Source organism: Vidua macroura (assembly GCF_024509145.1).
Source record: "Vidua macroura isolate BioBank_ID:100142 chromosome W unlocalized genomic scaffold, ASM2450914v1 whyW_random_scaffold_38, whole genome shotgun sequence".
Classification (NCBI taxonomy): Eukaryota; Metazoa; Chordata; class Aves; order Passeriformes; family Viduidae; genus Vidua; species Vidua macroura.
In genome coordinates this window covers 5,130,412-5,153,996 of record NW_026530535.1, presented here as the reverse complement: position 1 = coordinate 5,153,996, position 23,585 = coordinate 5,130,412, and the positions used below count along the sequence as shown (strand labels likewise).

Here is a 23,585-nt window from a genome sequence, read left to right as displayed (position 1 = left end):
TAATGCCAAGGTGGATTTTGGACTAAAAGGAAATTGCACTTGTGGCAAGATCAGACTTGGAATCCCATCAATAGGAGGAAGGCGTCAGTAAACTAGATTTAGTGCAAAGAAGAACAGTGAAATAACTGAAACTGGAAGGATTGCATTGAAAAGGTAGAATGTTAATAAACGATAGTAATAAACTTAGCAGCTTAAGTAAACTAATAAAAGGGTGATGGGTTATGTTCAGTATTTAAAAAGAATAAACTCACAGAACCATGATCATAAGTAGGAATAACAGATAAATGTTTGAATTGAATATCAGGAAAATATCCCAAGTATTATTCTAAGTAGATTCAGTCTCCCAAAGGTGATGGGGAAGCAATGGATTCCTTACCCTCTCACCACCAGGAGGGAGGAGGGGACATTAGTGATGGAGGGGAGTGGAAACAGGGTTCTGCTCGGGGTGGCAGGCAAATCCCCTCCCGACTTACCCTACCTTCCCAGGTGCCCTTATACAAATAGGTGCAAGGACACGGAATATGAGGACCATGGAAAGGAGAACGGGGATGAAGGTGGTTCTGGGATGGAGGGGTCACCTAGGGCAAGGCAGCTTACCCCCTCATCATGACCTCTTCAATTAAGAAAAAAAGAAAGTTAGTAGTCATTGGTGACTCCCTTTTGAGAGGAATGGAGGGCCTGATATGCTGACCAGACCCAACCCATAGGAAGATGTGCTGTCCCCCTGGGGCCTGGGTAAGGGACATCACCAAGAAACTTTCCAGCCTGGTACGGCCCACTGACTATTACGTGCTACTGGTTTTCCAGGTGGGTACTGATGAATTCCCAACAAGAAGTCTGCAGATCATTAAGAGGGATGTTAGGACCTTGGGACGATTGGTCGAGGGATCTGGAGCACCAGTAGTGTTCTCTTCTGTCCTGCCAGTTGCAGGGAATGATGGGGCAAGAAACAGGAAAATCATGCAGATGAACACGTGGCTTTGAGACTGGTGATACCAGTAGAATTTTGTGGGTTTTGATCATGGGTCAGTTTATACAACACCGAGCCTGCTGGCAACAGATGGGGTCCTCCTGTCTCAAAGGGGAAAAAGGCTCTTAGCTCAGGAGTTAGCAGGGCTTCTTGAGAGAGCTTTAAATTAGATTGGAAGTGAGATGGATTGGACAGGGCTAGGCTTGACAGATAAAGCGTGGGAAGGGGATAACTATACTGACCACCCAAGTAGCAAAAGTAGACTTAAAGAGGGGATGCCTTGAGCAACCAAAGCTGTAACCACAAGACAAGACTTAGAGCATTCCCTTGCACCTCCACTGGGATATTGGCACACTCAAATACCTCTATAAAGTGCCTGTACAGCAACACATGCAGTATGGGAAACAAACAGAAGGAAATACAGATCTGTGTGCAGTCACAGGGCTTTCATTGTGATTGGGATAGCTCACATGACTGCAGTGTTGTCATGAAGGGCCACGCCCTATTTAGGAGACACAGACCAGGAAGGTGCAGTGGTAGAGTTGCCCTCTATGTGAGGCTACATTTGGAATGTATGGAGCTCTGTCTTGGGGTGGATGACGAGTGAGTTGAGAGCTTATAGGTTAAGATAAAAGGCAGGCTAGTAAGGGTGACACTGTTGTGAGTGTGTGCTACAGTCTGCCTGAGCAGGAGGAAGAAGTGTATGAGGCCTTCTACAGGCAGCTTGAAGCAGCCTCAAAGTCACAGTCCCTGGTTCTTGTGGGGGACTTTAACTACCCTGACATCTGCTGAAGAAGCAACACAGTGAAGCACAAACAGTCCAGGAGGATCTTGGAAAGCATTGATGACAACTTCTATCACAGGTACTGGAGGATCCCACAAGGAATGGTGGGCTGTTTGACCTTTTACTGACAAACAGGGAAGGCATTGTTGGAGATGTGAAGGTTGGGGGCAGCCTTGGCTGCAGTGACCATGAGATTGTGGAGTTGAGTATCAAGCAAGGAGGATGCAGGGCAGCATGTAAGATCTCAACCATGGACTTCAGGAGAGCTGACTTAGGCCTCCTCAAGGATCTTCTTGGAAGAATCCCATGGGAATGGGCCCTGCAGGGGAGTCCAAGGATGCTGGTCAATATTCAAGCACCACTTCTTCCAGGCTCAAGAATGATGCAGCACAATCAGCAAGAAGTCAGGCAAAGGTGGCAAGACACCTGCATGGATGAATAAAGAACTCCTGTCACTACTCAAGTATAAGCAGGAAACACACAGGAGATGGAAGCAGGGTCAGGCCACTTGGAATGAATATAGAGAGGTTGTCAGAGTAAGTAGAAATGAAATGAGGAAGACCATGGCCTATCTGGAATTAAATCTGGCTAAGGATATTAAGGACAACAATAAGGGCTCCTTCAAATACAACAATAACAAAAGGAAAACTAAGGATAATGTGGGCCCGTTACTAAATCCAGGGGGGACCCCAGTGACAGAGGATGCAGAGAAGGCAAAGTTACTGAACGCCAGCTTTGTATTGGTCTACACTGACAAGACCAGCCCTCAGGGATCTCTGACCCAGGAGAGCAGGGTAAAGGAATGGTGGGAGGAAGACATTCATTTGGTCAAGGAGGATTGGGCCAGAAAACACCTAGGCAAACTTGACATCCACAAGTCCGTGGGCCCTGAGGGGATGCATCCAGGAGTGCTGAGAGAGCTGGCAGACACCATAGCAAAGCCACTTACTATCATCTTTGAAAGGTTGTGGAGATCAGGAGAGGTGCCTGAGGACTGGAAGAAAGCAAATGTCACCCCGATCTTCAAAAAGAGCAAGAAGGAGGACCCAGGGATCTACCAGCCAGTCAGCCTCGCCTCAATCCCTGGAAAAGTGATGGAGCCCTCATTCTGGAGGCCATGTCTACACATATGGAGGACAAGATGGTGATCAGGAGCAGTCAGCATGGATTCACTAAAGAGAAGTCATGCTTGACCAGCCTGATTGCCTTCTATGATGAAACAACTACCACAATGGATCAGGTTTTTGCATCTGTAGGATTGTTTCCTGTAGTTTTCCTGTTGCTAGATGCTGTGGGCTGTGTGCTGTCCTCCAGTGTTTGCCAAAAAAACTGTGAGAAGTTACGGGACAAAGTGTTCTGCAGGTACAGTGGAAGCTATTGACTCTTCTGCTGTCATTATATCAATTATATGTTTTAAAAGAAAATTCCTCTCTCAGGGGAGAGTATTTGGCTTATTTTGCTCATAGGAGAGAGTTAAGATGTTGGAAAGGAGCCTCCAGAGCTGTAGTTTATGTCTTGAATTTGATTATGTTGCCAGTAATATTATGGATGGTAGAGGCGATGTTGTGGTCATGTTTTGTTCAAGCTTTGTATGAATTTGTGCATGAAACTGGGAGATCTCATGGGAGGGTTCAGTAACCTCTCACTGTCATAGGAGGAAGTGCTTCCAATGTTTGCAATTAATCACTGGGTAGAGACATGCGTTCATGCAAATTATGTCTGGTACCACAGTGGCTAAGAAATACCTGAAATCAGAAATTAAATGAGAAAATAAACAAACCCACTTCCCAAAACTGTAAATCTGCAAAACAGTTTTCTAGAGCTTCCCATGTTTCCAACCACTATCTCCTTGCTTTGTGTTCCATGAATAATGAAAACAGGATTGCTTATAAAGCAGAATGATTGAAATGACATTGTGCTTTTAGCTTGTAACTGTTTTCTTTCCTTCCTCTAATTCCAATAGGAACATGGAAAAACTCAGTAGAAGAATGGACTGCAGAAGATTGGAACGAAGATGTAAGTGTGCCTTGTTAGGTAGACCAATTGATTATTTACCCTTTTCAGAGTTTCTGTGTTGTCTTCAAAAACTAAATGTTTGAAGTAATACTTTGTGTGCATGTAGTGATATTTCTTATTGTGTTTTTTTGCTGCAATTCCTGTTTAAAATATATTTATATAAGGGTTTTTTTAGAATAAAATTGAATCAATAAATATTTATTTTTTTCTTGGTGGACAATACATAGATAATAAAATTTTAAGTTTTATCCCAAATTATTTATTTGTGAATTATAATTCTGCACTGCTCAATGCTGGTGGGTGTTAACCACATACTTCCCCCTATTATTTAAGAATTTAAAGCCATATGTAGTGGTTTTGGTTCGTTAATTTAAGATTTCTCTAATTTTAAGCTTTCCTGGTCTAATGTACTAAAGAGTGTGGTATGATTCGGTGTTGGTCAATTACTAATGTACTTCTTGTCGTGAGATAGGATTAGGAGAAAAGCAAAGCAGGCTTAAAACTTTAAAAGGGTATAAAGAAAATTTTATTAACAGTAATTAAAAGAAAAAAGAAAGCAGTAAGAATTAAGACAAACTTTTCCTAACACTTCTCCCCCTATAACCTTTTCTTTTCCACTGATAATGTAAAGAAACAGAACTTAGAATTTCTAGTTAGTTTACTACTTTTAAAATAGTTTTTCTTAAGTTCACTTAGGGAGAGAAGTTCCTCTTGTTAATGTTATGGAGACTTCTCCACAAGAGGAAAAACAGTTCTTTTGTGGTTCTCAATTTGGTCATGAATAGTAGCCGCCCGGAGGAAATCTGCTATTGTGAACCCCTTCTCATTTTCCACAAGCCATCCCACAGCTTGTTTATGGGCTATGTTGACTTATGGGGTATTGGTTTAAAGATGAGCTGGTTAAAGGTAAAATTTCTCATTATTTATTTCTAAAATCATCTTCATTCCTGGGAACAGAGATCTTCTCCTGGGGGTACAGGACTGCTCTTCTCTCTTTTTTTGTTCAAACTTCTTATGGGATTATAGTTATTGAACATCTGCTTATTTTAGTATGAAGGTTTTTGCTCTCTATCAATTTGAACCCTTCATCTCCCTATAGTTTCATGTGTTATAGGGAAAAGAGTATTTTTTCCATAACTTATAAGAGGATTTCGGTTTTAAAATTAAGGCATCTCCTCATGCCTCCCATCTGGGACTTAACTTCTTCACTGACTATGATGTTTCCATGTTGTTCTTTTACATGTTTGCATCTTGTTCCTTTCTCTCACTCGAGGGAGGATTGAAGTATTGGAAGAGTTAACATGTCACCTGAGCCTTTCAAATGGTCACTTGACCCGCTGGTAACTTGTGGTGGGAGCTGCGTCTGGGACTGTCAGGATCGGCTTTATGGTTGCTTTTGGTTTTCTCTGCGTTTAATTCTAGTCGCAGGGCCACTCTGCACGGCTGTAGGGCTGCCTCTGGTCTCAGCTGCATTGGGGGGAGGGGATCTGATGGTAAGATCTTAACAGCTGCAGCCAGCCCTGCTCCGGCCAGGATTCTGCAGCCTCCCCCACCTTCCTGCCTGGCAGCTGCTGGGGCCCAGCCTAGTCAGAACGGGGCTCGGAGTCCCCCGGAGCCCCCGTAGAGGGGCCCAGCCACCCGCAGTAGAGCCTGCCCGGCCCAGCCTGGGACAGGGCCTGGCAGGCTTCCCGGGCCTGGCCATGATGGGACCCGGTGGGCCCAGGGCATGTTACCTTCTTGCCCACTGGGAAAGAAAGAGGAAGTTCCCGGGATTCTTTCGCCTCTAACATGTGTCTTTCACAGAGGCGTGTTCAGCTCTTCAGTGGTTCAATAGAGTGTTACACAAAAAGCTTTTAAATCACTTTCTTACATTCCTCCTGTTGTAAATAGAGACAAGGCAATTTGAATTAATTAATAGCATAAATTTATTTTGCGATTGCGTAACAATTTAGAGTTCGAATTTCCCCAACCGCAGCTCGGTTGGGTCAGCCCACAGTCTACAGAGCAGCTCTGGGTGCAAAACGGAGCCCGACAGAGTCAGTGCCTCCTTCAAGTTTTTGCACCCCACTGTATTTCTGCAGAGGGTTTTTATACTTTTTATTCCGCCTTTGGCTATAAGTCATTGTGGCAAGCTGCATATTCATGCAGTCTTCTCTCACAGAGAAGGCATTTTGGCCACTGATGTCTTCCGAGCAGCAGATCATCAGCCAGTGATGAGTCCAGATGTCCCCCTCCTTGTCTTCCCTCCTGGTATTGAGTCTGGGTACCAGCCTCCACACCACCTGCCTGTGATTCGCTTGGGTGTGATCTAATAGCCAGCTCTTTGCGGTCATTGTTTTCTGCTGGCTAGGGCTTTTTAAATGCTAATTAGGTGCTTGGCAACTTAATCTGCAAATTTCCTTTTGCCTTAGTTTTTCCAGTAACTCTAAAACATTTTGTGGCTACAGTGTATAACATCTATAACTACAACTTATTACATGCAACCCCAACTGCACGAATTATACATATATAACACTCCCATGTCAAAACTATAACACCATAACCACAAGACATTTATGTAATTAAGTGCTGAAGTTTACTATTAACTTTAGACTCCTCATTTGATGCTTTTTGTTTTAAATCTGCATTATTGTTCCACTTAGTCCATTTCATGTTCATAATCTTAAAAAAGGAGCTAGTTGGCGCTTAATTGCTTCATTCCTGTTGTTTCATCATGATGTGTTGTGTAAAGTACTTACAAGAATTTGGGTTCTCATTCTTTAACAGGCAGGAGATGTCTTCATGTCTGCAATATATTTGGCATTTGCGATCATCATGCATGAAATTCACATTTATGATTTTAAATTTTCAGCTATTATATTAAAGCTTAAGTAGTTCAGAAAAGAAACTAGATAGCAAGAAACATGGAAAGGAAAACTTAGCTTTTAAGAAGTCTTTCATCTTTTATATGAACATCCATTATTTCAAGTTTATTTTCAGAAGAGATTGTCTTGGAAGTAATCCCTTTTGCCTCCTCCTCTAGGGTGGCATGTCAGTGTAATTCCTGGAAATGTGTGAATGTTTCATATAACAGATATGAAAGCTCCATCCTTGCCTAATGAGAGATTCATGTCTTTCAAGAAAATGAAATTAAGTTCTAAAATTCATAGGTTCTCTGTATTGATTACTGTCAGTAAAAGCTGGCAGCTTCTTTAAACCTGTCCTCTATTTCTGCAGTATATGCTAGAAATAAACTAAGGGCTAAGGATACTGAAAATTTATGGCCTTGGTTTTACCCCTGTTTACTGGTACAATGCAGCATTTATAATACAGGAGGGGTGTTGAGCAATGCTGGTTAGGTAATTAACTATCTGTCCTGGTTTAGGGCAAATTTGGGAGAAAATCTCCTAAGGGGTCCCTCTAGAAAGCAGACTGAAGTGGCCCCTCCCACAACTGGTTTGGGAAAAGATTTCCTTGGAGAAAAGTGGAAAAAAACCTGTTTATTTAACAAGCAAAGTAATCGCAAGCATAAAAGAAAAAAAAAATATTAAACAATAAAACCTCTCGCTGTCCTGAAGAGATGGAAAATTCAGAAAGTCCTTTTTGTAAGGTGTAGCTCGGCTCCGGTGCTGGAATGCAGCGTCCTGGGCCCTGGTGGGCCACAGGTGTGAGCTCCCAGTGTTCTTCTGGGTTTTCAGTCCCGAGCAGGTTTGAAAAGTTCCAAGAAAAAGGAAAACCACAGTCCGGGTAACTTCTCTGCCTCAGCTAGCAAAAGAAAAACTAACTAAAAGCAAAGGAGAGTTCTCTCCCTCTCTGTGTTGCAGACAACACAGTCTGTGAGAAGGAGAAAAAATTCAAAGGAGCAAGTGCAGTTTCTGCAAACAATCTCCACACTTCTTCTCTACCCCTTTGTGCCCTGTGTCATTCAGTGCAGTTGTATGAAAATAGATCCACTTCAAATAAACCTGATATTGGTCTTTAAGTAAATTTCAAATTAACTGCAAAGACAGAGTATGTCCTTGTAAGAGATGTGATTGACATTTTTTGTTCTAAATATAATGTCCCAGATTGCAAGACAAGATGTATTCCATTTGCCATCTGTATGGCAGTTGTCTTCTGTTAAGTGAGCAGTTTTCCTTACCTCTTTCACAATCAATTCTCTCGCCGGGGAGACATCTGCTGTTAATGGGCTATTGACTGTCACTGCATGACTGATAAAAGTTACAGCATCCCATTGTGAGATGCTCCGCCCAGAGGGAGGAGCCAAGCATTCCTAACTGGATATAATCTGGGTTTTTGGGACACCAGACTCAGGCTTTTCTGCTGGATTTCCAGGAGGACTGCAGCCATTCCAATTTGGATGGCTACCAACACCCTGACCCAAAAGGGTGTCAGGTTGTATTCTGACTCTGTCAGTGGTTTTTCTTTTGTATTATTATATGTATTTTGTTTTCTTTTTCACTTTTCCTAATAAATTGTATTTCTAACTTGGAGTCTCTTGCTGGTTTTGTTTTCAAACCAGAAGATAATTTTGGTGCACAATGTGGGGCTGCAAGGTACTGAGAAAAGTTAGAATTACAATTTTGTATTGTAGAAGCCACCTATTCACTATGATGCTCAACATGCTTACATGGGTCTTGTACCTAGCTCTCTTTATTTTCCCGCACATGCTCATGTGTAGTCCAGGGTATAGTATGAGAATTGCTTTATTGGTCTATTATGTCTACTGCATTATAACCTCCGAGGCAATGAACAGGATTCGGAATATGTACTCAATTCTGTTTGCTTGTCCTACTCTAGGCTGCTACATCTGGGGCCTCAACAATCACACCCAGGCCCTGGGGGGAGGGGTAAAAATTATTTTTTCCAACCTTTCAGGCTTGACACAGTGGTTTTTGAAAATGTTGAGTTCCCTCTGTGTGCAAAGGACAGCGTAATGTTGTTGTTAGTTCTGCTTTGTCTTTTCTGCACAGTCTGCAACATGCTTAGAAACAAAACACTACATAGTGTGATGCAGCGTCTTCTTGAGGAAGAGGAAATGAGAAGCAAAGCAACAGCGTCCGTGTCCACACAGAATGCCACAGAGGAGAAAAGAACTAAATGCAAAACAACAGCATCCATGTCTACGCAGACTGTCACAGAGGAGGAAGAAACCAAAAGCAAAGCAACAGTGTCTGTGTCTACACAGACTGTCACAGAGGAGGAAGGAACCAAAAGCACCGGCAGCATCTCCACACAAACCGTCACCAAACCAGAACAGGCTGAACCAGTAGCAGTTGCCCCTGTTCAGAAGAAGAAATCAAAGACCAAATCAGTCTGCATAGTGACTGACGAGGACGCGGCAGGACCTTCACACCCAGTGGAAGAGACAGAGCCAGAAATCATCACTTGCTCTCTATCCCTGGGTGAGCTGCATGATCTGCAGAAGGAATTCACCCACCAGATGAACAAGTCCATCCTGAACTGGCTGCTCCGCATTTGGGGCACTACAGCCAACAACACCATTCTGGATGAAAGTGATGCCAGGCAACTGGGATTGCTGTCCCAGGATGTGGTCATTGACCAGGGGATCGGGAGAACCCAAGAAACTTGCAGCCTCTGGCGAGGACTGCTGACAAGTGTGAGGGACAGATACCTTTGTAAAGAAGACCTCCAGGTGCACCAAGGAAAATGGAGCACAATGGAACAAGGTATCCAGTGCCTGAGGGAATTGGCTGTGCTAGAGATAATTTTCTCAGAAGACGAGAGATTTCCTAAGAGTCCAGATTGTGTCCAGTGCACATCGCAAATGTGGTTGAGATTTGCATGGCTTGGACCAGAGATGCACTCCCGTTACCTGGCAACACTGCAATGGAGGGAAGGCAAGGACAGGGTGGGTGTCTTGGACAATAAACTAAGAATTTACGAGGACACTGTCACCACCCCATTTCGTACCCATGTCTCGTCCGTGGAAACAAGGTTGGATAAGTAAGTCCAGAGCTTGATTGAAGAGAGTCATCAGAAACTAAAAAAGGAACTTAAGCAAGAAGTCTACCATATTTCACCAGAACAAAGAAGAGTCTCTGCCATTAGGAGCCGGCGTTCCCCAGCCAAGGAGAGAGGATGCACTCCACGAGGTAACCTCTGGTTTTTTCTTCAGGAGCATGGAGAAGACATGAGGAAGTGGGATGGAAAACCCACCTCCTCCTTAGGAGCCCAAGTACGTGAACTAAAAAGAGGAACACCTAACACAAGAAGTTCATCTAGAGTAAATGCTGCTCCAGTCTCTCACACACAGAATTCCAGACAATATAGGAATGATGATATGACTGATCCTCTTGAAGGAACCTCAGGAACCTATTTACAGTAAGAGAGCAACATGTACCATGACCAGGAATAGAGGGGCCCTGCCTCTAGCCAGGTAGAGGACAGGGACAATCGGATCTATTAGACTGTGTGGATCTGATTGCCTGGCACATCTGACCCACAAAAATATACAGCTTTGGTTGACACCAGTGCCCAATGTACCCTGATGCCATCAAGGTATGTAGGAGCAGAATCCATTTCTATTTCTGGGGTAACAGGAGGATCCCAGCAGCTGACTGTATTGGAGGCTGAAGTGAGTTTAACAGGGAACTATGGCGGCCCAGAGTCCCAGGGGTCCGTCCGGCCCCCCGGGCAGCAGCCGCTGTAGGTGTCCCGGATAGCACTGTGCTTATGAGGCGCAGCCTGTCTGGGCCCTCCGGCTAGCTACCAGCCGCAGGCAACGTTAGCGAGCACTTGTGGAGTGATTTCAGCTCTCGTGAGTTCAGCTCTTAGTGATTTCAGCTCTGTGCTCAAAAAGTGCCTTGGCAGACGCAGGGATGGAGAGAGGTGAAGGCTGTGTGGAGTTCTGCGGAGATGTCTTTATTGGCAGCTTCTGCAAAGGGTTCCAGTGACAGCTCTTCCGCTGAACTGGGCAGAGGTGAGGGTTTAAGTAGGTTACTGGGGGATTGGAAATCGTCCAATAGCTAGGGTTGAGGAGAATACGACCTATAGCCTTACAAAGAGATAACAGGGGTCTGAGTGCGGAAGAGGGGCAGCTCTGGTCCACTCATCATGACTCTGCATTTCTTATCTTAGGCTAGTGACTGCCATGGAGGCCTTTCAGGGCCTCTGACTGCTGCAGGGAATGGGTGGCAGAAACACCCCATCGTGACTGGCCCAGAGGCCCCATGCATCCTTGGCATAGACTATCTCAGAAATGAATATTTCAAAGACCCAAAAGGACATCGTTGAGCTTTTGGGATAGCTACTGTAGAGACTGAAGACATCAGGAAACCGAATACCTTACCTGGTCTCTCAGATGACCCCTCTGCTGTGGGACTGCTGAGAGCTGAAGAACAACAGGTACCGATCGCCACAACAACAGTACACCATCGGCAATATCGTACCAGCAGAGACTCTGTGATCCCCATCCATAAGATGATTCGTAAACTAGAAAGTCAAGGGGTAGTCAGCAAGGCTCATTCACCCTTCAACAGCCCTATATGGCCAGCTCGCAAGTCCAGTGGAAAATAGAGGCTGACGGTAGATTACTGTAGCCTAAATGAAGTTACACCACCACAGAGCACTGCCATGCCAGACGTGTTAGAGCTTCAGTACGAGCTGGAGTCCAAGGCAGCAAAGTAGTACACGACCACTGATATTGCCAACACCTTCTTCTCCATTCCTTTGGCAGCAGAATGCAGGCCTCAATTTGCCTTCACCTGGAAGGGAGTGCAGTACACCTGGAACCGACTGCCCCAGGGGTGGAAGCACAGTCCCACCATCTGCCATGGACTGATCCAGACCGCACTGGAAATGAACGAGTCTCCCGAACATCTACAGTATATCGATGGCATCATTGTATGGGGGGATCACAGCACGGGAAGTCTTCAAAAAAGGAGAGAAGATTATCCAGATTTTGCTGAAAGCTGGTTTTGCCATTAAGCGAAGCAAGATTAAGGGACCAGCTCGAGAAATTCAGTTTCTAGGAGTCAAGTGGCAAGATGGACATCATCAAATCCCGACAGAAGTAATCAACAAGATCACCGCTATGTCTCCACCTACCAATAAGAAGGAGACACAAGCTTTCCTAGGTGCCATAGGCTTTTGGAGAATGCACATTCCCGAGTACAGCCAGATTGTGAGCCCTCTCTACCTGGTCACCTGCAAGAAGAACGATTTCCACTGGGGCCCTGAACAGCAACAAGCCTTCACCCAGATCAAGCAGGAAATAGCTCATGCGGTAGCCCTTGGCCCAGTCAGGACAGGACCAGAGATGAAGAACGTACGCTACTCTGCAGCCGGGAACCATGGTCTGTCCTGGAGCCTTTGGCAGAAGGTGCTTGGGGAGACTCGGATTTGACCACTGGGATTCTGGAGCCAGAGCTACAAAGGCTGTGAAGCAAACTACACTCCCACAGAGAGGGAAATCTTGGCCGCCTATGAAGGAGTTCAAGCTGCCTCAGAAGTAATTGGCACCAAAATGCAGCTGCTTCTGGCGCCCCGGCTATCAGTGCTGGAGTGGATGTTTAAAGGAAAGGTTCCTTCCACACATCATGCCACCGACACCACATGGAGTAAATGGTTTGCCTTCATCACCCAGCGCACCCGTATTAGAAATCCGAATCGCCCTGGGATTCTGGAAATTATAACAAACTGGCCTGAAGGGGAGACTTTTGGATTATCTTCTGAATAAGAGGAGCAAGTGGCATGTGCCGAGGAAGCCCCACCATATAATGACCTACCAGAGACTGAAAGACAATATGCCTTTTTCACTGATGGCTCCTGCCGAATTGTAGGCATTAACCAGAAATGGAAAGCTGAAGTATGGAGCCCCACACGACAAGTTGCACAAGCTACCGAGAGACAAGGTGGATCAAATCAGGTTGCAGAGCCTAAAGCCTTCCAGCTAGCTTTAGATATTGCTGAACGAGAGAAGTGGCCGAGACTCTATCTCTACACCAACTCATGGATGGTAGCTAATGCTATGTGGGGATGGCTGGGTCGCTGGAAACAGGCCAACTGGCAGCGCAGAGGGAAACCCATCTGGGCCGCCGAGATTTGGCAGGACATTGCCACCCAAGTAGAGAGGCTGACCGTGAAGATTCAACACGTGGATGCACACGTACCCAAGAGTCGGGCTACTGAAGAGCATCACAACAACAAACAGGTGGACCGAGCTGCCACAGTGAAAGTATCACAGGTAGATCTAGACTGGCAGCATAAGGGAGAATTATTCCTAGCTTGTTGGGCCCATGATGCCTCTGGTCATCAGGGGAGAGTCACAACATACCGATGGGCCCGTGACCGAGGGGTGGACCTTACTATGGACAACATCTCACAGGTCATGCACGACTGCGAGACCTGCGCTGCAATCAAACAGGCCAACCAGGTGAAGCCTCTGTGGTATGGTGGGCAATGGTTGAAATACGGGTATGGGGAAGCCTGGCAAATTGACTACATCACGCTTCCCCAAACCCGCCAAGGCAAGCTCTACATACTGACCATGGTGGGAGCAACCACAGGATGGTTGGAAACCTACCCTGTGCCTCATACTACTGCCCAGAACACCATCTTGGGCCTAGAAAAGCAAGTCCTGTAGAGACATGGCACCCCTGAGAGAATTGAGTCAGACAATGGGACCCACTTCAAGAACAGCCTTATCAACACCTGGGCCAGAGAACATGGCATTGAGTGGATATATGATATCCTCTATCATGCAGCAGCTGCCGGGAAAGTTGAATGATGCAATGGACTACTTAAGACTACCCTGAAGGCACTTGGTGGGGGAACCATCAGGAATTGGGAATTGAACTTAGCAAAAGCCACCTGGATGGTCAACACCCGAGGGTCCATCAATCGAGCTGGTCCTGCCCAATCTGAACCCTTGCACACAGTGGATGGAGATAAAGTCCCTGTGGTACATATGAAAGGTATTTTAGGAAAGTCTGTTTTGACTAATCCCACCTTAGGCAGAGACAAACCCATCCATGGGATTGTTTTTGGTGAAGGACCTGGTTACACTCTGTGGGCAATGCAGAAGGAACGGGAAACCTGTTGTGTACGACAAGGAAACGTAATCTTAAGTGAGTACTATGTGTAAGGTTTCATCGTGATGCAGATGGAAATAGAATAAGGGGTGGATAATGTCCCAGATTGCAAGACAAGATGTATTCCATTTGCCATCTGTTTGACAGTTGTCTTCTGTTAAGTGAGCAGTTTTCCTTATCTCTTCCACAACCAAGTCTCTCGCCGGGGAGACATCTGCTGTTAATGGGCTATTGAATGTCACTACATGACTGACAAAAGTTACATCATCCCATTGTGAGATGCTCTGCCCAGAGGGAGGAGCCAAGCATTCCTAACTGGATATAATCTGGGTTTTTGGGACACCAGACTCAGGCTTTTCTGCTGGATTTCCAGGAGGACTGCAGCCATTCAAATTTGGCTGGCTACCAACACCCTGACCCAAAAGGGTGTCAGGTTGTATTCTGACTCTGTCAGTGGTTTTTCTTTTGTATTATTACATGTATTTTGTTTTCTTTTTCACTTTTCTTAATAAACTGTATTTATAACTTGGAGTCTCTCGCTGGTTTTGTTTTCAAGCCAGAACATATAATTCCATGCTGTTATGAAACACATTAGGTGGATTGAAAGCTGCCATGAAAATTTTAGCCAATAAATCTTTTGCAGGAGGGCATTTCTAGGAGTGCTATAAAGTAATCCAGTCCCAGGCCAGATGCCGTCTAATGTCTTTATCAATGATTTGGAAGTAATAAGATCACTGCTGAATAATATTTGTGAGAAATAAAAAATTTGTTTGAATGGCCATTAAAAGTAAGCCAGTCATACAGAAATCCGAAGCGCTGCTAGACTTGACCCATTCGCAAATGAAAAATACTTTAATATAGCCAAGTGCCCATTTTTAAAGAGGAATAAAGGCACACCTCCAGAACAAAGGGCTGGTGTCTGGAAAGCAGCAACTGAAAAATTTTCAGCATTGTAGCGGATGATGAAAAAAGAACAGCTCAGCATGGTCTCCTAAAGGGGTGTTGCTGTGGCAAAAAAAAAAAACGCTATTGTAGTCTTTTTGCCTTTAGGCACTCTTCCCTGTCTCTTAAACATTCTTGATTTATATTTCAGTATGTGGACTCTCCTGAACTTGATTCTGAAATACTGCATCCAATTATTAATTATTTTTACAAAACAAAACATGTGGAAAATAGCTGAAAATATTTACTGATAGTATTGGTGTTTGAGAGTGAGATTTTTAGTTTACTGAATCTGAAAAGGTTACTTTATTAGCATATAATGGGTTCTTGTTTTAGTCTAGCAGAAAATGGCATAATGTGACCCTGTGGCTGGAAAATGGATCCATGCATTTAAATGTATTATAAACAATTCTAGCAGCATGACTAATGATTGAAACAACCAAGGAAGCTGATGTATTTGCTGTCTGCAGGTAAAGACCAGGTGTTTTTTTGAAGAATATTTTTTTTTAAATGTGGTGTTCCCTAGTCAAGTTCAAGTTAGGTGCAGGTGAATGAAATTTCATGTTGTTTGACCTGAGAACAGTTTGATTTCTGTGATTTAATTACTAGACAGGACTGGTAATTATCTTTAGTAGTGAGTATTGAGCAAGTATATGTCATCGCAGGCCCCCAGCCAGGTAATAATTAGCATTGACTCCATGACTCTCAGAAGGCTTATCTATCACTGTATTATAGTGTACTTATTAAGAAACCCATCGCCCTTACAGACAGTCACGATACAGGTGGACCCAATTGGTCCTTCAATCTAAACACCATCACCATTGGCCAATTAAGAAACCACCCTTTGGTAAACAAATCTCTATAACACATTCCACATGTTCACAAAAACAGGTGCAGCAAGTGAAGATAAGAATTGTTTATCATTCTTTTCTCTAATCTTCTCACAGCCTTCCCCAGGACAATGTCTGGGAAAGTTGTGCGTTGCTCTCTGTGGCCAGAGAGCTGCTGCTACTAGTATGTTGTCAGTATGCTATTAAATAGAGGAAACTCTTTGCAGTGAAAATTGGAGGTTGTATGGACAATGAAGGACCAGACAAATATTGAGGTACTATAGATGGCTCTGGGTTTTCCTCTTAAAATTGTGATTATATTCTTCTGGCTAAATAAAATTAAGTTTAACTACAGAAACTATCAGAAGGGAAGAAATAGAATACATACTAATTGCTGGAAAGTGGTTGAAGGCAAACATTTTGTATATCATATTGGTAGTTTTGATTTTTATTTGAAACAATGGCAACACTTAAAAAAAATTAGTGGGAGTGTTTCCTTTATCGGGAAGCAGCACAAGAACTTGTTTTAATTTCTTTAACTTCAGTACATCATGTCAAAACACTAATAAGGTTTTGTTATTTCTGATTTGTTGCTGTTGAGTTTTTATGAGTATGCCTGAGTATATTTTCTTGTGGTCCTCACTTATCAACTGTCCATATGGCCTGGTAGCTTAGTTGTTAAATATATTCTATGTCTGGTGATTGGAGAATGATTTTTATCATAGAAACAGGAGATTAAAAGCACAGACATTTCACTACAGATGGAGGAAATACCTTGTGGGGCCGCTGCTTCTGAATGGTTCACAACTGTTCATTCAGTCCTGGGAAAATGCCAGAGCCTCAGTAAAAGATTTGTGATTGTAGTGTACAGTGAGCGTAAATAACTTTGTTAGGAGCTGATATTACTTCTAAGAAATACTAAATACATCTGTGTGATAAAGCTTTTCAGCTGCTGCTGCACAAAGTATGTGTTTGGACAAATGCTGTAATCCCAGCAGACTTTTGAATTAGGTGTTTGGAGCTTGTGGCAGTGAGTTTGCTGCAGGGTGTAGTGTAGACTTCAGTGTAGCCAAGCTGGTAGCTGGAGATGTCTATTTTGCATGCTGGTTCACTTGAAGAGAGCATTTCCTCTCTCACGTCAAGCATGCTTTTGCATTGTTACTAACATCCCCAGGCTCCTCGATTTGCTTAGTTTTCAGGATTTATCAGTGTTTTGGCCATGGTTTGTTTTATCCTGGGTATTGTGAGCATAAGAAACTTTTGACGTTACAAAGAATTTGCTATTTAACCAAGAGATTGCAAACCATAAGCTGCTGCTTGTGCCATTAGCTGACCTCCTCGTGCCATATAATGCAGGAGTCTCATAACACCACAGAAAGTACAGTACACATTGTTATAAAATAACACATATGGTGGGGAAAGAGCTGAGCAATAGAGAAACAGCCTTTTAAATTGGAAATATGCTTGAGCTGAACCTTCTTTGTTTTGGTCAGTACATAGAGTTGCAGGCTGGCAGCATTATGCTCAGGACAGAGTTCTGTTCCAGAAAGATGGTATTAAAATATGTTGTATTAGCAGGAAGGGAAGGAAATTAAGGGAGGAATTGTGGTGGTACTAATTTTTTCATGACCCAGTGTAGTGCTAGGGGAGAGCACATGAAACATTTGAACTTTGCCTCTGAGCAGTAAGTGATTTGCTCCCAGTCAGACCTTCCACATCCTACTTAAATCAAATGTTTCATAGAAGAATCCCAGGTGACCATGTACAGGGACATACGTGCTTTCAGTAGAGCTACCTGTGGGATGGCAGATGATATTACTTCATATCGGTGATGTCCTTTAAACTGGGCTGCTAGCAATTAAAAATGCATAATTTCCTGGAAGAGCTACATTCAAATGTCACATTCTAGAGGGATTCTTTGTGCATGTTTGAATAGGTCAGTTATTCTTTAATCTAAATACAGAGCTACACCAAAGTAGTTAAGGGTGATTTTGTGCAAATTTAATTTAAAATATAACCATTATACAGTCATATCTCTGCCTTGTTAAACCAAACCTATACTGGCTTAACACTTATTCTGGTTTGCAAGTATTCCTGTCAATAGAAATTAATTAGCCATAGGAAGTTCTAGTTGTTTAACTACTATTTTTCTAAAAAAAAAGCTATTAAAAATCCCAAACAAGAAACAATCAACCCCCCTACAAACCAAAATCACCCCCTTTCTCCCCCAAATTCCAACCAACCAGCTCCCCCTCCCCAGCTACCTGTGCAAGTATCTATTTTTATTTGTAACAGCATGGTGAAAGCTGTAGTTTTCTGCTGTGGATGGTTTGACTTGGTATACTAGTATAAGCAATTGTACAGTTCTCCCTTTATTGTTTTCAAACTCGTGCTTGCAGAGCAATCTGTTTAAGATGGTTTTGCCACTCCTAGAAGTGCCAAGAAGGAACCATGAATGCTAGTTCACTGTACATACCTGAGCGCAAACCTGCTTCCACCGATGATGTGAGCTGAAATGTAAAACAGCGATACATGAAATGAGTGGGAACAGTGCAATGTGTTAGACTTCTGCAACGAGATTTATCAGAGCTGCTCTATGGAGTCCTAAATTATGTCCGCACAATGATGATATACCAGCTGTCACATTAATTACTTTCTACTGGTATAGTTTTTAGTTAAACTATTTCCCAAACTGATGTAGTTACATTAGTATACCATTCAGTGTTCAGTAGATCAAATTTCCTAACACTTTAATTAAATTGGTACTTGATTCTGTGGACAAGACTTTGCTGAAGTTCGACTACGTGTTTTTGTCTTTTTAAGCAGAGCTGCAGCATAACTGGTTGTAATGATAGTTTGACTTTACTTTTATCTTAAAAGTGTGTGACCAAGATGGAATTTCTGAAAGATGTCACAGTACTGGTGTGAGCATGTGTATGATTAAAATAACTCTCCCCCCTACACACTTTTTTCAGCTTTCTGAAACAAAAATCTTCACTGCTTCCTCTGTTCCAGCTGAGAATCACGTGACTCCTAGGCAAAGGTAAGCTCTTTTTCCATAGTTTCCCTATACCTTAAAAACTTTCTGCTTGTTGAAGCAATGCTAGCTTGCACATATAAAATGTTGACTAAAACACAGGGCAGCCTTGGCCAGAGATTGGTCAAGCTAGTTTCAAAATTGTGAAAGTCTTGCTTTTGTGGGTTCCTGTGTTACCTATTATTGACTACAGAAGTGGAGCCAAACTTAGCAAATCCATGAACATAATACTGACTTCTGCACAAAGACTGCTTATTGGCAGGAACAAAAATAGCTGGTAAGAAAACTGTGCTGCTGTTGTTGAAAAGGAAGCTCTGGCTTTGCTGTCCAGAAAATGAAAACCCTGCCCTTGTAGATGTAGAAAGTGTTCAGAATTTAGTGCTTTGACAAATATGTTGACAGAAAAGCTTGTGTTGCTTACCAGGAAAATTACCTTGCCATCACAATTACTTGCCTTAACTGATGATATAGAGTTCAGCTAGAGAATGAAAAATATGGCAGTTGCTGCCTTTGCTTGTCTTTGTCTTCACCAAATGCCTGGCCAATTATGTGGAATCAGCTGCCTGCATTAGCCTCAGAGAGCAGGTTAAGGTTGTATGATGAAGACTTCTGTAGTTGGATAGCATGAGATCTGAAAACTAGATGGCCTAATGGTCCCAAACATCCTGATACAGCTATACTGCTATACTTCAGACTGCAGCAAAATTTTCATTATAATATGGGTGTGACCTGGAGGAGGCATGGTGTCAGTTGGCTTACAGTGTATATTCCATTCCTTTCCTTCTTAAAGGTGATATGGCAGGAAGGTTGGGCTAGATGATTTCCACAGGTCCCTTTGAAACCTAACTATTCTGTGATATGCTCACATGTTCGTTGTTTTAATGCAAATATTCTTCCAGTGGATGTCCCTCAATTTATGTTAGAAAATATTTTAGTTCATCAGCTCAAGTTCTGGTGTATTGTTTTGTGGTTTGTGTTTTTTTGTTTTGGTTGTTTGGTTGGTTTTTTACTTGCCATAAGAAAGGCTTGGACATTAAAAAAATCTATGCTAATCAAAGTGCTGGAAGCAGCTCTTCAGCCCAAGCCTGTGGTATATTTAGGATAAACTTAAGTCAGAATTTTTTTAGTAGATTTATTTTATTGTCTGAATGCTTTGCCTTTCTTTGGATAAACCTGTGTTAAATGTGTAGGTGTTAGTAGGCCATGTTAAATATAAGAAAATTCACATTTCTCATCCTGCTCAGGTATGTATGGTAAAGTAATTTTGGATATGTGCCTACTATCTGAGAAACATAGCTTATATTTCCATACCATCACACACGCAATTACTGCATGTGACTTAATTCTTTACTGTCTGTATACCTACCCCATACAGAGGTAGGACTTTGATCCCTTGCTCTTTGTGATATACAGAGAATGTGGATTATCAATATATATAAAGAGTTGGCAGGAGGGATCGGCTTAAACACAATGTATCTTTTATGACTTGTCTCGAGTTACTTGGTTATATTAATCATATAAGTTATTTATGTGATACATGGTGATATACATTTGATAATGTTTTAAATGAGAGCAAAGAATTTATATTCTAGCTGTAGTGGTAAGTTTCAGCTAGCAGAATAATTCTGTTGCTGGTATGGCAGCTTTAGTATTCGTGCTTTCTTCAGTTTCAGCACAGTCTAATCATTGTGTTTATTCCAGCCAAACTTTGCTTTGTCTTACAGCATTGATTTGGTAACACTGCTTCAAAAGCCTGAAAAGCCTGTGACCCTTACCCAAGAGACAGAAGGCAACTCATTTGAGGCTCCCCAGCAACAGACCTTTGGCCAAGCCCTAGTCTTCACAAATTCTCAGCACAGCACCCAGATGGCATCAGGAACTGGCAGCTCCAGTGCTGTAAATGCTTATTCTCCTCAAAGTCTGGTAAAAATATCTTATGCTTTCTAAATATTCCTAATGAGTAAATATTTCAGGTTAAGTAACTTTTCTAGTACTGGCCATTTAATTAGATGGTTCGGTATTTATAAAATTCAGGTTGCAAATGTTGAAGGAAATCTTAATTTCATTCCTTCCATTCACACACACAAAATAAAGTTTACTTTTTTTTCTGGTTTTGCTAAGTAGTTGTTTCTCAGTTCACATGAAGTACTTGTATTAATTTTTGAGTAGAGAGTGGATGTATTTACTGCATGCTGATTTAGGCTGCAATCACTTGTTTATAGTGAAGAGTTCTATGCCAGAAAACTTTGATGTGTTATTTGCAAACACATATCTGACTGCTTTTTGTGGAAACCTGATTATTTCTGAGTCAATAGTGAGAGCTTGAAATTGGGAACTTAAACTGATTTTCACAGAATAAATGCAACTATTAGTAAATACATGCTATTTTAAGATGCATGGATTAAAGTAAATCAGTATTGTCATAGTCAGTGATGAAGTTATATCAGTGATAACCAGAGAGGGTCTGGTCATATGCTTCAACTGCTGATTTTTTTTATTGGTCATAAACTAAAGCACAAGAAGTGACGCCTCAACATGAGGAAGAACTTCTTTACACTGAGGGTGGCAAAGCACTACAACAGCTGCCCAGGGAGGATGTGGAGTCTCCCTCTCTGAAGATGTTCAAAACCTACCTGGACCTGCTTCTGTGTCACCTGATCTGAGTGACCCTGGCTTGGCAAGGAGTTGGACTGGATGATCTCCAGAGGTCCCTTCCAACCCTAACAATTCTGTGATTTATTAGTAATCTAGGACTGAAGAGGTTTTGGTTGCTGCCAAATAGCAGCTGTAGGCATTGACCCTATGGTTATAGTTATGTTCAAATTATTTATTAAATAGTCAACTCCACTCCCCCTTTTTTTTTTCTTTTTTCTTTTTCTTTTTTTTTTTTTTTTTGTCTCTTGGTAGTCTGCAGTTCTTTGTCCTGGCTTTCGAGAACGTGGGTCTCCTAAACTGACAAACTCTACTGGATCCCAAATCTTGGACCAATTGAAATCTCCAGGTTTGGGTCAGTTTACCTCTCAACAAAACAATAATAGTTCTACTACCACTACCACATTGTCCTGGGATCAAAAACCACCCATTACCCAGGCTTCAGTCCTTAGTCAGTTTGGTAAGTGCTTTGATATAGCTTTCTCTCTGTTAGCCTATAAGATGTCTTAATGCCAGTAGCAGTTTAAAATGGCCTTAAATGAAAAGCTTTTGTAAAAAAACATAATCCTAATAATATAATTGGTTACAGCATTGTATTACACTTAGTTGCTGGTAATAGACATTATAAGTATATCACAAACTAGGTTTTGAGAGGCTTAAGTCTATAAATGTCATTGACTCTTTAGAGGTTGTTGAGCTTTCATGTAATGACATCTTTGATTTAATATGCTTGAATATTTAAGTGGAATTTTGTTGTGACTTTGTGTCGTGGTTTAACCCCAACCAGCAACCAAGCCCTGTGCAGCTGCTCACTCCCTTTCCTACCAGTGGGACTGGGGAGACAATTGGAAGGGTAAGAGTGAGAAAACTCGTGGGTTGTTATAAAGACAGTTTAATAGGGAAAGCAAAAGCCACACACTCAAGCAAAGCAAACTAAGGAATTCGTTCACCCCTTCCCATGGGCAGGCAGCTGTTCAGCCATCTCCAGAAAATCAGGGCTCCATCATGTGTAATGGTGACTTATGAAGAAAAATGCCATCACTCCAAATGTCCTCCTCCTTCTCCTTCTTCCCCCATCTTATATACTGAGCATGATGTCTCATGGTCTGGAATATCCCTTGGGTCAGTTTGGGTCACCTGTCCCAACTGTCTCTTCCCAACCTCCCACACACCCCTAGCCTCTTCCCCAGCGTGGCCATACAAGGAGCAGAAAATGCCTTGACTCTGTGTAAGCTCAGCAATAACAAAAACACCTCTATATTTTCAACCCTGTGTTCAGCACAAACCCAAAGCATAGCCCCATACCAGCCACTGGGAAGAAAATTAACTCTAGCCCAGTGTAATGTTTTGAACCTGGCACAATGCCAGTATCCCCATGAAAATACACCTTCCCCAAATGAGTGCTGTGAGATGCAATCAGGAACAGAGCAGAGCAGGCTCAAGCTTAAAAACAAAGGAAAGAACTTTATTAAGCTACTACTATGATAAAAGACACACACTGAATCCAGAGTGAAAACTTGCCAAAACATTCCTCCTCCCCCCACCCAAACTCCAACAAACCACAGTGAGACACAACTTAGACCCTCAATCAAGTTACCACCCTTCAGATAATCAATGCTCAGTCCATCAAGGGAGAGAGGAGTCTCTCTTACACCATAGACCCCCCAGGAAACACAGTTGTGACCTCCTGTGTTTCCATGTCACACATGGCACCGCCTGGAGAAAATCTGCCATTGTGACATCCTCCTTTCTATGTCACAGTGCTCTCACCACTGTGCATGAACCAAGACTACTCATAGGGCTCCTTTAAGGATGCTTTGCCAAGGACCAAAAGAACAACAGTTCAGTTTCTCATTTTTGGGACAACAGTCCCCCCCCATTTTCTCCTCCCCTGGGGCCGAGGGTCTCAAGAACAGAGATCTTCTTCTTCCTGGAGACAGAGGCCACCACCACACCCTCCTCATCACTGCAGCAGGTCACTCTCTCGGCTCCAACCATTGCATCCCCCTAAAAATGCAGTCTCTGTTGCAGAAGAAATTGGTTCAGTCTATGGCTATGCAAGAAAAGTTAATCCAAAAGCCACTCCATCATCTCCTTCCACCTAGGATTTCTTCTTCTAACATCTCAGGTCCCAGACTGTCTCTCTTCTTTTTCAAATTGAGGAGGAGTAGCATTTTGCAAAGTTTCACTGTCCAAGAAGGGGTTAAAAGTCTCGAGTGCCCAGGATGGCTGAAATCTCAGCTGCCCAGAACTCCAACTCCCACGGCTGGGCACCTTCCCCTCGCACTCCGCTTCACTTTCTCCTCTGCTGGCAAATTTC

The 23,585-nt window shown here is 42.8% G+C and overlaps 1 protein-coding gene across 1 annotated transcript in view; it reads left to right on the top strand.

The window, feature by feature from the left end:
- Window positions 1-23,585, top strand: part of LOC128822745 (ubiquitin-associated protein 2-like) — a 197,181-nt gene that overhangs the window by 52,695 nt on the left and 120,901 nt on the right. Inside the window, exons 8-11 of the mRNA XM_054004556.1 lie at window positions 3,718-3,770; window positions 18,552-18,619; window positions 20,338-20,536; window positions 21,521-21,725. Coding sequence (XP_053860531.1) covers window positions 3,718-3,770; window positions 18,552-18,619; window positions 20,338-20,536; window positions 21,521-21,725 — 525 coding nt within the window. The remainder of the gene's footprint in view (window positions 1-3,717; window positions 3,771-18,551; window positions 18,620-20,337; window positions 20,537-21,520; window positions 21,726-23,585) is intronic.